This window comes from Triticum urartu, chromosome 5 (assembly GCF_003073215.2).
Source record: "Triticum urartu cultivar G1812 chromosome 5, Tu2.1, whole genome shotgun sequence".
NCBI classification, from domain to species: domain Eukaryota; kingdom Viridiplantae; phylum Streptophyta; class Magnoliopsida; order Poales; family Poaceae; genus Triticum; species Triticum urartu.
In genome coordinates this window covers 210,607,560-210,625,849 of record NC_053026.1, presented here as the reverse complement: position 1 = coordinate 210,625,849, position 18,290 = coordinate 210,607,560, and the positions used below count along the sequence as shown (strand labels likewise).

General features: G+C 42.6%; 1 protein-coding gene across 2 annotated transcripts; it reads left to right on the top strand.

Annotated features, from left to right (window-relative positions):
* The first annotated feature begins 2,141 nt into the window (after window positions 1-2,141).
* LOC125508425 (actin-3-like) lies at window positions 2,142-4,456 on the top strand. 2 transcript variants are annotated; one of them, XM_048673140.1, is made up of 5 exons: window positions 2,142-2,298; window positions 2,837-2,910; window positions 2,990-3,383; window positions 3,467-4,080; window positions 4,204-4,456. In XM_048673140.1, exons 2-5 carry the CDS (start codon window positions 2,851-2,853, stop codon window positions 4,267-4,269), a joined length of 1,134 nt encoding a protein of 377 aa, XP_048529097.1. In that variant the 5' UTR covers window positions 2,142-2,298; window positions 2,837-2,850; the 3' UTR covers window positions 4,270-4,456. The 2 variants fall into 2 exon arrangements, with proteins under 2 accessions (XP_048529097.1, XP_048529098.1); XM_048673141.1 differs by lacking the exon at window positions 2,142-2,298 and adding an exon at window positions 2,408-2,445.
* The last annotated feature ends 13,834 nt before the right edge of the window (window positions 4,457-18,290 follow it).

Below are 18,290 nucleotides of genomic sequence, written 5' to 3'. Positions count from 1 at the left end.
TAATTTTCGACAATATCTTTAATTGCATGTTAATATTAGGTAGTATACAATTAATTTGTTGATGCTAACGTTAATTAGTGAGGGTGCTAGTCATGTTTAGCGCTACACACCGGGGGAGCATAGATCATCATTGGATAGACGATGTTGAAAGGATGAGATGAAACAAGGAGATGGTTGAGAAACCAAAGTGGAGGCAGCCTGAGGTTGGTTGGATCTGGTGACCTTATGCCCTCCCGCGCCGCCGCTCGCGAGGCGGCCGGGAGGGCACCTCGACCTCCGCTGCCAGCCACCTTCCTCCTCCCTCCTCCTCCCCCGTCGCCACCAGGGGGCTCTGCCGGGCAAAGATCAACTGGAGCCGTCAGTGGCAGGGCTCTCTTGTTCTCTGCGGGCAGGGGCGCGACGCAGAGGCGAGCCGACGTTCGGGACTGTGCTAGCGTGGTGGCTACGCTTCGGGCAGCGCGATTGAGGGTGGTTCGTGCAGGGCTGGCTGTGGCGGCGGGGAATCTGATGCGCGGTGGGCCCCTGCGGCGAAGCCTGGGAGCAGCGCGGGAGGCCCTAGGTCATCGGGTAGTGGCAGATGGCGGTGGTGGTGACCGGGTGACTTCTCGCGGGCATGGGGAGGCGGAGCAGTGGGTAGTGGGTGGAGACCTGGGCATCGACCGACGGTGGCAGGGTGTGCATGTGGAGCCGATGGAAGACGGGGCTGGCATGGATGTGGTGCGGCTGCCCAGCGACCGAAGTTGCCGGTTGCCAAAGACTGGCTCCATCTTAATCTGGGCTCTGATCTGATGGGCAGCGCCCGCCTCTCCCGGGTGTGTTGCCGGCAGTGGGCTGGCAACACGGACTAGCCAACGGTGTCGCAGTTTGACGTGGTCCTCCTGCCTGGGGTTCGTTCCTCCTCGCACAAGGTCCGACGCTTGGTCGCCCTGGAATCGGTGCTCGACTCTAGGTTGCCTCCGACTCGACTAAGGTGGGAGCTTGCGGTTCGATTGGTAGATGTCCTCACGTTATGGCGTTGGTGTGGGTCTGTGGCGGTGGTGGTCGTGACAGAGCTAAGCCGGCAGTCAAATCAGTGTTTGATGGTCGTGAGCTTGGCGTCGTCTGAGCTGTGGGCTCAATGATAGCCGTCGACAATCTTTGGGTCATGCCTCCTAGTCCAGTGGGATTGGAGGGGACTTCGGGTGTCGGTGCCCCTACGGTGGTGGCGCTGACCCTGGCTCAGGGGCGGATGCCGGGCTTCTTCAGTCACGGTATGTGCACTATGAAGCGGGTGGTTGGCTATGTTTCGTGACTTGGATGCCGGGACAGCGGTCCTGGAAGGCGGTCCACATGGTTGGCTCTCCGCGAGCACCATGGTGGCGGTGGTGGTGGTGCCTCTTGGTTGTGTGGGTGGCGAGGGGCATAACGGAGGGTGGCGAGGGCACACCTTCTATCTCTGGCAGTGGAGATGCCCCCATCCGAATTTGGGATTCTGATCTCGTTGCGTTCCTCCTTAAGACCTCGTGGTGGCAGGCGGGAACTACTGCGCGAAAGCTCTACGCTCTGGCACCGACGACGGTGCCGCTCGCGGGTGCTGCTCTCTTCTTGAAGACATTGTCGTGGTGATCCCCTTCGTGTCCGGGTTTCAGGTGAAAACCTTTTGTCCATTGTGGACTCGGCAACGGTGACGCGTTGTGCTGGTTTCCCTTATGAGGACATTGTTGTGGAGTTTAGGTGTACTAGGGCGTGGCATGGCGTTGTACTCAGTTCCACTTATGTTATCTTTTAGTAGCGTAGTCGCTTGTGGTGTACGTGTGCGATTATTCTAGGATGGGCTTTGTAAGAGACCTACCTCTTCACCTTGTATTGTTCGGCCGTGTACTTTGTTCGGTTGATGCATTATATATAAAGCTGGACGAAAGCCTATTTCGAGAGAAAAGATGAGATGCTGGCACAATTCACTCTTTTTATATTACGTGACCAATTCATACTATTTAAAGAAGAAATATCGCTTTTTTATATCGGTACATTATAGTATAGATTATTGCAAACCAACCTATTTATCTCTTACCATTTTTCCATGAAAACTGGCGGATGAAATTAAATAATTTATTTATTTGCCTCAGGGAAAACAAGAGAGGGCTGGGGAAAAAATATGTGTGCGTATAAAAGGCCAAGCCTAGCACTTGGTTCTCCTGCCTCTGCCTGGTTCGCCACCACCGCCGCCACCCACCCCCTCATCCTCTTCCTCCGCTCTCTGCAGCTGCCGCTCATCTCGGTGGGAGGTCCTTAGGCGGGCAGGTTCCCCTAGATCCCCGGGTAAGCACGCCCGGCCGTCCTCGCACCAGTTTCCTTTCTTCTTTTCCGGAGTATCCCTGCTAATTTTGGCCTGGAAGCATGCGATTTCTGCGCGGCCGGGGCTGGGGCGTGCTAGATCTGTTGAATTACCCGCGAAAGGACTAATTTGTACGGTTCTTGCTGTGCTTCCCCCCCCCCCCCCCCCCCTGTGCTCTTAGATTGTGTCCTAGTAGAGTTATAACGGCCAAGAAACTGCATGTGGATGTTCTTGTGTGGTTCTTGATCAGAGTGTAGATGATTGGACCATCGATTGATTTGCTTACATATTTTGCAAGTCATATATGCTGTATATTACACACAAATATTGGAGTACTATAAAATGGGAGAAAAGAGAAGGCAGAGTTACGGCATGTGGAACTCAGATGATGTTGTAGGTGCTAATATTCTTGCTGCAACGTAGTAACATTGAGATTTCTCATGGTGAATTTTCTTCTGTTCGTGTCACTTTTTTCGTTGGTATCTGGTAATAATAGCCTTCTTGTCAAACTTTGTGCAACAGAGTCACTCAATCAAATGGCTGACGGTGAGGACATCCAGCCCCTTGTCTGCGACAATGGAACTGGCATGGTCAAGGTTTGTATTGCTCCTTTCGGTCAATTGGTGTCCTCAGTCCGGCTTTCATCGTGCTGACTGCCATCTGTTTTCTCCACAGGCTGGTTTTGCAGGGGATGATGCACCCAGGGCCGTCTTCCCAAGTATCGTTGGGCGCCCCCGCCACACTGGTGTGATGGTGGGGATGGGGCAGAAAGATGCATATGTTGGTGACGAGGCCCAATCCAAAAGGGGTATCCTCACCTTGAAGTACCCGATCGAGCATGGCATCGTCAGCAACTGGGACGACATGGAGAAGATCTGGCATCACACTTTCTACAATGAGCTCCGTGTTGCACCTGAGGAGCACCCAGTACTGCTGACTGAGGCGCCCCTGAACCCCAAGGCTAACAGGGAGAAGATGACACAAATCATGTTTGAGACCTTCAATGTTCCAGCCATGTATGTGGCCATCCAGGCTGTGCTTTCCCTATATGCTAGTGGACGCACAACAGGTAATTGTCGTTGCGAGCACACACATTCTAAAATGTAAGCTTCATCCTCAATCTGAGCTGGGAAATCAATGTTGTTTTTCCAGGTATCGTGTTGGATTCTGGTGATGGTGTCAGCCATACTGTGCCAATCTATGAAGGATATGCCCTTCCACATGCCATCCTTCGTCTTGACCTTGCTGGGCGCGACCTAACTGACTGTTTGATGAAGATTCTTACGGAGAGAGGTTACTCCTTCACCACCACTGCCGAACGGGAAATTGTAAGGGACATCAAGGAGAAGCTCGCATATGTGGCTCTTGACTATGAACAAGAGCTGGAAAATGCCAAGAGCAGCTCCTCTGTGGAGAAGAGCTATGAGCTGCCTGATGGGCAGGTGATCACCATTGGGGCAGAGAGGTTCCGTTGCCCTGAGGTCCTTTTCCAGCCATCTTTCATTGGTATGGAAGCTGCTGGAATCCATGAGACCACCTACAACTCTATCATGAAGTGTGATGTGGATATCAGGAAGGATCTGTATGGTAACATCGTGCTCAGTGGTGGCTCAACAATGTTCCCGGGTATTGCTGACCGTATGAGCAAGGAGATCACTGCCCTTGCACCAAGCAGCATGAAGATCAAGGTGGTGGCACCGCCTGAGAGGAAGTACAGTGTCTGGATTGGAGGGTCGATTCTTGCCTCCCTTAGTACCTTCCAACAGGTGAATCTTGCGCCTTTCTTTCGCTTAAATAGCGATCATACATCCTAATATCATTGCAGTAGTTACAGTAAATACACTCCCTATTTGCTGCACTAACCATGTGTTCTGATTTTTATGCTACAGATGTGGATCTCGAAGGGCGAGTATGACGAGTCAGGTCCAGCGATTGTCCACAGGAAGTGCTTCTAAGTTGCGAGTTGTCTGGGTCTTCTGAATCTATTCTGGCTGTTCTTTTCTCAAGTCCTTGCCGTGTAAGCTACTATGTTGAGATTGCTGGGATTCTGTTGACTGTATTGCCGGATTAATTTGTTGGGTCAAAATTGTGTACCTTGTAGACTCGTAATATGTTCAGTGGGATTTGACCGGTGCTGAATCATATGCCGCATGTTCCGGGTTTTTATTTCATGCCAAAAAGTTTGGTGCTAGCGTGTGTGTGTGTGTGTGTGGGGGGGGGGGGGGGGGGGGGGGGGGGGGGGGGGGGGGGTGGGGGGGGGAGTGTCAAACTATCTACCAGTCTTTGTAAGAGTTTTCCGTGCGAGTCCCATAATCATTTCCTTATGTACATTCACTTCTGCGATGTGTAATCTTTTGGGCTGCCAATTTGATTCATGATTCCTGTTTCTAATGTTGGCCCCCAGTATTTTTTTACCTTCCCAGTACTTGCGCAAACATGGCACGTTGGTGCTCCAGTTCACTGAATGCACGATCAAGGCAGGAACATGATCATGTACCTGGAGAACATGCGGTGGCCTGGCCTGCTTTCTTAGCAGGAAAGAGGAGGCCATTACTGGCTTAAAACCTTGTCATGTGCCGCCATTCATTGCTTCATGTGGTTTGGCCCTTTGTGTTGTGGCTTTTAATTTCACGTGTGCAGAATTGGATCTCAGCTTTGTGCTCTTCCTTTCCACTTCTCGTGGTTCACATTTACAGTTCTATTTTTTTCGCCGCCTTTTCTTTTGTTTGTGTGTGGATGGAGAATGAAACGAATTCAGGTGCACTTGGCTGGCTGGTGCTGCTTTTGTGATTTGTGGTGCTGCCGTGCTCTTAATTGCACACCAATGAATTCACGTATGGATATGTGGATCGGTTGAAAGATATGTGGATCAGTTGAAAGATATATGGATCAGTTGAAAGTGGATTGCGGTCTGTGGAGGAGAGAATCCTTCCTTGGCTGGGCAGTTTCTGTGGTGTGGCTCCTCTTGTGCTTTTGGACCAAATCATCGACGTGTGGCTTCTGCTTGATCCCGGCCCATCGAAACAATGGCTGACTGTTGGTTTCAGTTGGGGCGGTGGGTCAGTAATATACTACCGCACGTAAAAAAATATTTCTATCTCTGTCCATTTATTATATACTACTCCCTCCGTTCCTAAATATTTGTCTTTTTAAGATTTTAAATGGACTACCATATATGGATATATATAGATATATTTTAGAGTGTAAATTCACTCATTTTGCGCCGTATGTAGTCATTTGTTGAAATCTCTAAAAAGACAAATATTTAAAAATGGAGGGAGTAGAGAATTTGAAGTTCGTCCCTGCGGCATGGTGAGGCAGTGCAAATCCTTTCATTAATAAAGTTCCGCCCTGACACTCTCATTATTGGCTTCCTTCCCTGGGGATCGCTTCCCGGTCCTCTCAATGCTTTAACTCCCATACCGGATATGGACCGAACTGTTTCACGGCGTTCTGAACCCAGCTCATGTACCGCATTAATGGGCGAAAGGCTGGTGGAAAGAAAGATGCAATGAAGGAGGAGCTTGGTGCACATCAGAAGAACAAGACGTGGGATCTTCTTCCACTCCTAGCAGGAAAAAGAGCAGTTGGATGCAAATGGGTGTTCACCGTAGGCCCCTTCCCTTCTGCCGAGTTGTTTAGAAGGCGCTTTCCATTCTACGGTCCCTCAGAGCGAAGGGTTAGGCAGGTAGTACGGCCCCTCTGACTTCCAACTATGTGCTGTGTGCGACTCCCGTGAAGCAAATGAAGGGAAGCTCTTCGAGCTTTCTCCGAGAGCGGCTTATGTAGTGGTCGGCCTATGAAGCTTTACTATTCCTTGGGATTGGCTTTGGGCCTTTCCTGTGCAGCTTAGATGGAAGGCGAAGAAGGCCCCCTTCCGAAGGGGCCCGAGCCATCAGTGAGATACCACTCTGAAAGAGCTCGGATTCTTACTTTGTGTCCGACCCGCGGTATCTTTAGCATATAAAAAATCCTTTGTTTGACGACATCCCTCCTCTAAAGCTGCTTCCTTCCTTTCCGGTTCGTAGTGGTTATGAGCAGAAGTGCAATTCAAAGCGCATTCAATAGTTGTATTAGATGAGCTCATGCGATTGCAATGGAAAGAAAAAATAACAGATGCCCCTAACCAATAACTGCTACTACATACGGATGTATATAGACATATTTTAGAGTGTAGATTCACTCATTTTGCTCTGTATTTAGTCACTTGTTGAAATCTCTAAAAAGACAAATATTTAGAAACGGAGAGAGTAGAAAAAGAGCTCATGCAATTGCTATGGAAAGAAAAAATAATGGATGCCCCTAACCAATAACTATGACTCAAGACCTCACTAGATCCATGTTATTTATTGTGGCTCAAGGCCCCAGTAGGTCCATGTTATTTATTTGAACACGACATCCCATATGTGTCGCCACTTATCCTCCTCCTACATTCGCCGACAGTGGCCTCAGTGCTCACACAATCATAACACATTTGAATGTGATCAATCCTAAGGCGTCTCTCTCTCCGCATAAGACAAGAAATTTGCTTCCCTTTTTCCCGTGCGAGGTTTTGCTGACGCATCCATACGTTGTTACAGATGATTTATTTCATGTCCAATCTAATTTTACTAAGGTGTTCATTTTTAATCCGGATCTACATCCATACAAAAGAGAGGCGGATCGTGCACTGTTGATTAAGGCAACACCCTAAATAACATTTTTAAATGGTTAACAGGTAAGATAACATCATCTTCAGATTCTACAATTTTTTAATCAAATATCATATATAATATGTTAAAATTGGATTTATGGTTTAGAAGATACGACTATTTCAAAAAATGTATGATATGTACTTCGGGTTAATTAAACCAAATGTCGGGGTGTTTTTCGCAAAAAACGAACAATTTTTCTAGAGTAACTTAAACCTGGGCTGCGGGTTTATCTGAGGAAAATGCAGGGTTTTTTTGCAAACGGTGAAACATTATCTCTGGAATCACTTAAACCGGGATGTGGGTTGATTTTAAAAAAGAGTGGGGTGTTTTCTGCAAAAAAGACGTGACACGACGGTGGACCCACATCTGTCTGCGGATAGGGGGGACCAGTCTGCGGACACGTATGCGGGAGGACGCCATCCAACCATAGCCGCATACATTTTTACAACAGTTCGAACCAACCGGACAAAATTCATGCAAACACGGCCGGATTTCATATGAACATGACGAATTTCATTACATTTACATCAACCAAGCGGTGCTAGTCCGACTCTGGAGGTATAATTAATACCTAATCTAAATGGTCGCCAGTGGATCACTTTGTCTTCCTCATGTCTGGCAGCCCGATCACCGGACTGCTGGGAGCCCTCGGAGGTATATGCTTCAACGCAAAGGACAGCTCGCTTCCCTTTCCGTGGAGCCCATGTGGGGTCGACGCTGGTCCGCGCTGAAGAAGAACCGAGCACAACGTTGCCTTGGCGGTGGCCCTCATGGGATACAAAAGCGACGGTGGCCTCCCGTGTTCTACTTCTCTTTGATGATGGCGGCGGACGCAGACACGCTCACCACCGACTCGTTTATCTCTGGACACCCGGATTTTGTCTGTGCTTCCATGGCATGGCCGCAGGCACGGGAGTGCGCAGTCGTAGACACAGGAGGCACGGTTGTAGGCGCAGGATGACATGGTATCATCGATGGCAGCGACGATGCCCATGACACCGTGCTCCAGGCCATGTCGGCGTGGAACAACTCGCCACTCCTCCTCGAGCTGGCCTGGAGCGACGAATTGTTGAGCCACGCGCCGGCTTAGGGCGGCAACTAGATCCTTTGGGCTAGGCGAAGGAGGTGGAGCAACGAGCTTCCTCAGTCGCATCTGGCCGGCTCGGTAGGGCACCCGGCTGCCACGGGAGGGTAGGACAAAAGATGTCATGCAATTTTTTTCCATAAGCACGTATGACTATATACGGAATACATGCCTACATTACATTGATGAATTGGAGCTAGTTCTGTGTCGTCCTAGGTTATGACTGTTACATGATGAATGTTATCCAACATAATCACCGATCTAATGCCTACGAGCTTTTCACATGTTGATCTTTACTGTCACAATTGCTACAAAACTATCGCTACTACTGTTACCGTTACTGTTACTATTACTGGTATCACTATCAAACTACCATACTATTGTGCTACTAATCAGTCTGCTGCAAATATTTAGTCTCCAGGTGTGGTTGAATTGACAACTCAACTGTTAATACTTGCAAATATTCTTTGGCTCCCCTTGTGTCGAATCAATAAATTTGGATTGAATACTCTGTCCTCAAAAACTATTGCGATCCCCTATACTTGTGGGTTATCAAGAAGAGCCGCCTTCAATGTGGAGCGACGCACTCTACAATGGCATGAATGCGGGCATCTGGCGCCACGCGGGAACATGCACAGGAAAGGGAGGAGTGGTTTGGGTGGGCCAGGGTGGTCAGAAGAGGGTGTGACAGCGGTCCGGACTCCTGCAAAGCTCCCTCAGGTTTGTCTCTGGTTTGCGGGAGAAAGCGCGTCCGGACCATGTCGCAGATCGATACAAGACCGCATTGGATGGCTTCCGTGGTCAGAAGGTTGCGGGAGGCTTGAGAGTCGACGTTGGAGATGCCCTAATAAAGGTATTAGTGCTCTTGCCCGTCCTTCATGCATTTTTACAGAAAACACCCTTACATTTGCAAGAATCAACCCACAGTACATCTTTATGAAAAAATGAATCGTTTTTTTGTTTTTACGAAAAGAAACCCTGGAGTTCTGGTAATTAACCTGCAGTCAACTTTAGCTGACAAAATGTTGTTTTTTGTTTTTATAGAAAACACCCTATAATTTCTGGTAATTAACCCGCAGTCCACTTTTAAGTACAAACATGATTTTTTTAAATATCCATAATTTTTTACACCCTAACTCGAATTGTAACATGATATATATGAAATTTGATTAGAAAATTGTGTAGAATATCTGGCGCTGTTGCCGGGGAGACATCATCAACATCTATCAAGTACCTACGCATGAACTTTTATCTCCTGACATTTACATTATTTGCCATTTGCCTCTCGTTTTCATCTCCCCCACTTCTAAAACGTTTTATGGAAAAACACAAAAATATTTTACTTTGTCGCTTTGCTTGTTTTGTGTGTTTATTGAAAATAAGGAAACAAAAAGCTAATGGATCCTCATCCACTTGCTAATATTTTTAAAAGATCCAATTATGATGAACCAATTGCTAGTGCGTTGAGTGCACTTGATTATCTTTATGAAGTTTTGCTTGAAAGTCATGAATCTGAAAATTGTGATGAAATGTTAAAAGAAGAAATTTATAAAGTGGTTGACGATAGCTCCTTGAATGAAAAGCATGATTGCAATGATGTTACTATAAATTCTATTAATGTCACTCATGTTAATAATATGCGAAACCCCAAGCTTGGGGATGCTAATTTTGCTATGTCCACTAATTATTGCATTGATCATGATTGGGGTGATTCTTCTTGTGATCTTTAAAATTTATTTAAGCCTCATGATGAATATGATATTGATAATAGTGTTTGCAATAATATTGAAAGTGGGTTCGGAAGAGTTGCAATTTTAGGTAATAATGATCCCACTACTTTGGAGAATGATCAATCCTATGAAATTTTTGACAAAAGTGGGCTTGAAGTGGTCACGACTTTATTTAATGATAATCCCACTATTTTGGAAGAGTGTCAACTTTGCATGCATGTGGATCATGTAGAGAATATGTTATGTGATAGATATATTGTTGACTATGAATATGATCCCACATGTAACTATTATGAGGGATGGTTGTAGAAATTTTCATGTTACTAAATTACCTCTCTTCATGTTGAGATTGTCAATGTTTTATTCTTCTTCCTTGAATATGCTAGTTTTTTTTGCTTCTTTTGATAATTTGTTTACTTATAAAATGCCTATGCATAGGAAGTATGTTAGACTTAAATGTGATTTTCACATGCTATGTGATTCTTTCTTTGTGCTTCAATTCTTGTCTTTCATGCAAGCATAATTAAAATTATCAAAGCCTAGCTAAAAGGCTTTAAAGAAAAGTGCTTGTTGGGAGACAACCCAATATTTTTCTTTTATTTTTTATGATTTTACTAAATTATGCTACTTTTATGATTTTTTAGTGTTTTAATTAGTGTTTGTGCCAAGTAAAGCCTTTGGGATGATTTGGGTGATAGTTGCTTTGATTTTGTGCATTAACAGAAACTTTTGCGCCCAGTAGCAGAATTAATGTGCTATGCTGGAACGTGATAAAATTCTAATTTTTTTACACATGATTGATATACAAATTTCCCATGTTTTCTATTTTTTCACAAGTTTTGGAGTTACAGAAGTATGGTCAAAGTTCAGATTACCACACACTGCTTTGTTTTTGACAGATTCTGTTTTCGTTGCATTGTGTGCTTATTTTGACGAATCTATGGATTGTATGGGGGGTATAAGCCATGGTAAAGTTAGAATACAGTAGGTACAATGCAATAACAAAATATGAATGGGTTTGAAATAGTACTTAAAGTGGTGATTTGCTTTATTATACTAACAGATCTCACGAGGTTTTGTTAAGTTTTGTGTGATTGAAGTTTTCAAGTTTTGCGCGAGATCACGATGGATGAAGGAATAAGGAGTGGCAAGAGCCTAATCTTGGGGATGCGCGAGGCACCCCAAGGTAATGTTCAAGGACTCCCAAGCAACTAAGCCTGGGGATGCCCCGGAAGGCATCCCCTCTTTCTTCTAACGACCATCGATAATTTTAATTGGAGATATATTTTTATTCGCCACATATCATGAGTTTTTCTTGGAGCATCTTGTATTATATGAGTGTTTTCCTTGTTTTCTTTTTAGTTTGTCACAATCATCCCTGCTGAACACACTTGTTTGAGAGAGCCACACAAATATCATGATTTGCTAGAATAATCTATGTGCTTCACTTACATCTTTTGAGCTAGGCAGTTGCTCTGGTACTTCACTTAAATCTTTTTGATCACGGCGGCGGTTATATTTTAAAGAAATAAACTCTCTTGCTTCACTTATATTATTTTCAGAGTTAGTAAATTTTAAAGAAATATGCTCTCATGCTTCACTTATATTATTTTGAGAGTTGAATTTTTTTGAAGAAATATTTTATGCTCTCTGCTTCACTTAGATCTTTTTGAGAGTTAAGAATAGTAATGGTAATTTGCATGAGATATGAATTTGGTCCCAAAGTGATATATATCCAAAGGGGATATAATAAAAACTTTCATGAAGATCATTGCATATTATAAACTTTATCCCTTGCAATAGTTTTGTGATATGTGAGTCATGTTGGTGAGTAATTATGCTTTAGTAAGAATATTGGTGTTAAGGTTTGTGATTCCCTATGCATGCACGTAAATTCAATAGTTATGCGATGAAATTATATCCTACTTGTGGTGCATTATTCAGTGTTAATTATGTTCAATGCTCGTTTATGACCGTTTTCGTTTTTCGGTTGGTTGCTTCTCAATCTATTTGCTAGCATTCACTTGTACTAAGCAGGAATACTGCTTGTGCATCCAATTCCTTAAAACCAAAGTTGTGCCAAATGAGTCCACCATATCTTCCCATATGCGGTATTTCCATGCCATTCGAAGTAAATTTCTATGTGCCAACTCTAATTTTCAAAATGAATTTCCTTTTCGTGTGCCTGTACCGCTCATGAAGCGGCAGGGGGTGGCCAATATTTTCCATGCCAGGTTTTTTATTCTCACGATGAATGTTTATTCACTTGTCATTGCACGAGAGTGTGGCAAGTAATAGGGATGTCCGGTCATGAAATGAAAGAAATACTATGATAATAAATTCCTTGGAAAGTGATGGTATGGAAAGCACCCCTGGATACGGCTAGCCATGAATTGTGAAAGAATGGTGGAAAGAAAATAAACTTTAATTTTTGTTTGCGAACCGCCTATAATTTTTCTAGCATGGAAGATATTGCGAATTCTCAGTCATTTTCGTTGACGGGAAAAGCATGCCTCTCAAAACAAATTTTGTCTCTCAATTTAAGCTATGAGCTCTAGCACCTCTACAAATCTCTGCTTCCCTCTGCGAAGGGCCTATATATTTACTTTTATGCAATTTTTATTTTTATGTTGAGTCTCCATCTTCTCTTATAAAGCACCAACTAGGGAACACTATTGTCATACTTGTGTATTGGATGTAGCTAATATTTGAGTGTGTTTCACGAATGGATCAATGATTGAGCATAATGGGCTAGGGATAACCTTCTTTAGGGTTGATATTTTGAAAGACATAGTTGCTTGATGATACACTTGAGTATTGATGTTTTCATGTCAAATTATAGACTATTTCTTTGAATCATACAAGTCCAAATGTCCATGCTACAAAGAAAAGAATATATGATGACTATGTTGGGTAGCATTCCACATGAAAAATTCTGTTTTTATCATTTACCTACTCGAGGATGAGTAGGAATTAAGCTTGGGGATGCTTGATACGTCTCCAATGTCTCCAATGTATCTATAATTTTTTTATAGTTCCATGCTATTATATTATCAATCTTGGATGTTTTATATACATTTACAAGCAACTTTATATCATTTTTGGGTCTAACTTATTAACTTAGTGCCTAGTGCCAGTTTCTGATTTTTTCTTGTTTTTGACTTTGTAGAATATCAGTACCAAACGAAGTCCAAATGCCACAAAACTTTTTGGAGATTTTTTCTCGCAATAAAGGAACCTGGAACCTTCGGGAGGTCACGAAAAGACGGAGAAGTGGGCCACTAAGCACCAGGGTGCGCCATGGGCCTCTAGCGCGCCCTGGTGGGTAGTGGGGCCCACGAGCCCCCTTTTGACCTACCTCCGCCTATATAAATACTCTAAAATACCAAAACCTACCACAGAGTCCATGAAATACTTTTTCCGCCACCGTGATGGCCCGTGTCCGCGTCAGTATTTCCCCGAAGAGGAAGGGATGATAAAATACAACTATGGTAGGTATTCCCCTCAGTGATGAAACCAACGTTATCGAACCAGTAGGAGAACCAAGGAACACTACGTAAACGGTACCTGCACACAAAGAACAAATACTTTCAACGGGACGCGTAAGAGGGGTTGTCAATCCCTCTCGGGTAAAATGATAGATTGGTGATATGTCTCCAACATATCTATAATTTTTGATTGTTCCATGCTATTATATTATATGTTTTGGATGTTTAATAGGCTTTAATATGCACTTTTATATTATTTTTGGGACTAACCTATTAACCGGAGGCCCAGTGCCACTTGCTATTTTTTTGCCTATTTCAGTGTTTCGCAGAAAAGGAATATCAAACGGAATCCAAACGGAAACGAAACCTTCGCGAGGATCTTTTTTGGAACAAATGCAATCCAGGAGACTTGGAGTGAAGGTCAAGGAAGCAACGAGGCGGCCACGAGGTAGGGCGGCGCGCCCAGGGGGTAGGCGCGCCCCCATCCTCGTGGGCCCCTCGTAGCTCCACCGACCTACTTCTTTCGCCTATATATACTCTTATACCCTAAAAACATCTAGGAGAGCCATGAAACCACTTTTCCACCGACGCAACCTTCTGTACTGTGAGATCCCATCTCGGGACCTTTTCCGGCGATCTGCCGGAGGGGGATTCATTCACGGAGGGCTTCTACATCAAAACCATAGCCTCTCTGATCATGTGCGAGTAGTTTACCACAGACCTTCGGGTCCATAGTTATTAGCTAGATGGCTTCTTCTCTCTCTTTGGTTCTCAATACAAAGTTCTCCTCAATGTTCTTGGACATAGATTCGATGTAATTCTTTTTGCGGTGTGTTTGCCGAGATCTAATGAATTGTGGGTTTATGATCAAGATTATCTAAGAACAATATTTGATTCTTCTCTGAATTCTTATATGCATGATTTGATATCTTTGCAAGTATCTTCGAATTTTCGGTTTAGTTTGGCCTACTAGATTGATCTTTCTTGCAATGGGAGAAGTGCTTAGCTTTGGGTTCAATCTTGCAGTGCTCGATCCCAGGACACAAAGGGAGCCGACACGTATTGTATTGTTGCCATCGAGGATAAAAAGATGGGGTTTATATCATATTGCTTGAGTTTATCCCTCTACATCATGTCATCTTGCCTAATGTGTTACTTTGTTCTTATGAACTTAATACTCTAGATGCATGCTGGATAGCGATCGATGTGTGGAGTAATAGTAGTAGATGCAGAATCATTTCGGTCTACTTGATACGAACGTGATGCCTATGTTTATGATCATGGCTAGATATTCTCATAACTATGCGCTTTTCTATCAATTGCTCGGCAGTAATTTGTTCACCCACCGTAATATATGCTATCTTGAGAGAAGCCACTAGTGAAACCTATGGCCCCCGGGTCTACTTTACATCATATAAGTTTCCGATCTACAATTCTAATTTACTATTTATTTTGCAATATTTAGTTTTCAATCTATACAACAAAAATACCAAAAATATTTATCTTATTATATTTATCATATCTCACTTTTGTAAGTGATCGTGAAGGGATTGACAACCCCTTTATCGCGTTGGTTGCGAGGTTTTTGTTTGTTTGTGAAGGTACTAGGCGACTTGCATGTGATCTCCTACTGGATTGATACCTTGGTTCTCAAAAACTGAGGGAAATACTTATGCTACTTTGTTGCATCACCCTTTCCTCTTCAAGGGAAAACCAACACATGCTCAAGAGGTAGCAAAAAGGATTTCTGGCGTCGTTGCCGGGGAGATCTACGCTCAAGTCAAGACATACCAAGTACCCATCACAAATCTTATCCCTCGCATTACATTATTCGCCATTTGCCTCTCGTTTTCCTCTCCCCCACTTCACCCTTGCCGTTTTATTCGCCTCTTTTCTGTTCGCCCTTTTTCCGTTCGCCTTCTTTCGCTTGCCTCTTGTGTGATTGTGTGTTGGATTGATTGTTTGTCATGATGGTTCAAGATAATACTACATTATGTGACTTCTCCAATACCAACAACAATGATTTTATTAGCACTCCGATTGCTCCTCTTACCGATGCTGTATCTTTTGAAATTAATACTGCTTTGCTGAACCTTGTCATGAAAGATCAATTTTCTGGCCTTCCTAGTGAAGATGCCACTACCCATCTAAACAACTTTGTTGTTTTATGTGATATGCAAAATAACAAAGATGTGGATAATGATATTGTTAAATTGAAGCTATTTCCGTTTTCGCTTAGAGATTGTGCTAAAACTTAGTTCTCTTCTTTGCCTAAAAATAGTATTGATTCATGAAATAAGTGCAAAGATGCTTTTATCTCTAAGTATTTTCCTCCCGCTAAGATCATCTCTCTTAGAAACGATATTATGAATTTTAAGCAACTTGATCATGAGCATGTTGCACAAGCTTGGGAGAGGATGAAATTAATGATACGTAACTGCCCTACACATGGTTTGAATTTATGGATGATTATACATATTTTTTTATGCTGGATTGAATTTTGCTTCTAGAAATCTTTTAGATTCGGCCGCGGGAGGCACTTTTATGGAAATCACGTTAGTAGAAGCTACTAAACTCCTAGATAATATTATGGTTAATTATTCTCAATGGCACACCGAAAGATCTACTAGTAAAAAAGTTCATGCGGTAGAAGAGATTAATGTTTTGAGTGGAAAGATGGATGAACTTATGAAGTTGTTTGCTAATAAGAGTGTTTCTTATGGTCCTAATGATATGCCATTGTCCACTTTGATTGAGAATAATAATGAATCTATGGATGTGGATTTTGTTGGTAGGAACAATTTTGATAACAACGCGTATAGAGGAAATTTTAATTCTAGGCTGTTCCCTAGTAATTCCTCTAATAATCATGGCAATTCCTACAACAAATCTTATGGAAATTTTAATAAGATGCCCTCTGATTTTGAGACTAGTGTTAAAGAATTTCAATGCTTTGCTTGAAGAAAAAATGCTTAAGATTGATGAGTTGGCTAGGAACGTGGATAGAATTTCTCTTGATGTTGATTCTTTGAAACTTAGATCTATTCCACCTAAGCATGATATCAATGAGTCTCTCAAAGCCATGAGAATTTCCATTAATGAGTGCAAAGAAAGAACCGCTAGGATGCGTGCTAAAAAAGATTGCTTTGCGAAAGCGTGTTCTTCTAGTTTTCGTGATAATAATGATGAAGATCTAAAAGTGATTGATGTGTCTCCTATTAAATATTTGTTTTCCAATATGAATCTTGATAAAGATGGGACTGGAGATGAGTCAACTTTAGTTAGAAGGCGTCCCAATGATTCGGAGTTTTTAGATCTTGATGCAAAAATTGGTAAAAGTGGAATTGAAGAGGTCAAAACTTTACATAGCAATGAACCCACTATTTTGGATTTCAAGGAATTTAATTATGATAATTGCTCTTTAATATATTGTATTTACTTGTTGCAATCCTTTCTAAATTCTCCTCATGCTTATGATCAAAATAAAGCTTTTACCAAGCACATCGTTGATGCTTTAATGCAATCCCATAAAGAAAAGCTTGGACTAGAAGTTTCTATCCCTAGAAAACTTGATGATGAGTGGGAGCCTACTATTAAAATTAAGATTATAGATTATGAATGCTATGCTTTATGTGATTTGGGTGCTAGTGTTTCCACAATTCCAAAAACTTTGTGTGATGTGCTAGGTTTCCGTGAATTTGATGATTGTTCTTTAAATTTGCATCTTGCGGATTCCACCATTAAGAAACCCATGGGATGGATTAATGATGTTATTATTATTGCAAATAGAAATTATGTGCCCGTAGATTTCATCGTTCTTGATATAGATTACAATCCTACATGTCTTATTATTCTTGGTAGACATTTCCTTAGAACGATTGGTGGAATTATTGACATGAAAGAAGGAAATATTAGATTCCAATTTCCATTAAGGAAAGGCATGGAACACTTTCCTAGAAATTAAATTAAATTACCTTATGAATCTATTATGAGAGCCACTTATTGATTGCATACCAAAGATGACAATACCTAGATCTATTCTTGTTTTTATGCCTAGCTAGGGGCATTAAACGATAGCGCTTGTTGGGAGGCAACCCAATTTTATTTTTGTTCCTTGCCTTTTGTTCTTGTTTAGTAATAAATGAATCATCTATCCTCTGTTATGATTGTGTTTTTTTATGTTTTAATTAGTGTTTGTGCCAAGTAAAGCCTTTAGGATCTTCTTGGGTGATTGTTATTTGATCTTGCTGAAAAAGACAGAAAGTTTGCGCTCATGAGAATAATTTTCCTGTTTTACCAGAGAGCGATAAAATACCAATTCCAACTGCAGTAGATCAATATACTAATTATTTAGGACTTACTAATTTATCAGGATTTTTGGAGTTATATAAGTATTCGAAACCTACAGATTGCTACAGACTATTCTGTTTTTGACAGATTCTGTTTTTTGTGTGTTGTTTGCTTATTTTGATGAATCTATGGCTAGTATCGGGGGGTATGAACCATAGATAAGTTGTAATACAGTAGGTTTAACACCAATTTAAATAAAGAATGAGTTCATTACAGTACCTTAAAGTGGTGGTTTGTTTTCTTATACTAACGGAGCTCATGAGATTTTCTGTTGAGTTTTCTGTTGTGAAGTTTTCATGTTTTTGGGTAAAGATTTGATGGACTTTGGAATAAGGAGTGGCAAGAGCCTAAGCTTGGGGATGCCCAAGGAACCCCAAGGTAAAATTCAAGGACAACCAAACGCCTAAGCTTGGGGATGCCCCGGAAGGCATCCCCTCTTTCATCTTCGTCTATCAGTAACTTTACTTGAGGCTATATTTTTATTCACCACATGATATGTGTTTTGCTTGGAGCGTCTTGTATGATTTGAGTCTTTGATTTTTAGTTTAACACAATCATCCTTGCTGTACACACCTTTTGGGAGAGACACACATGAATCGGAATTTATTAGAATACTCTATGTGCTTCACA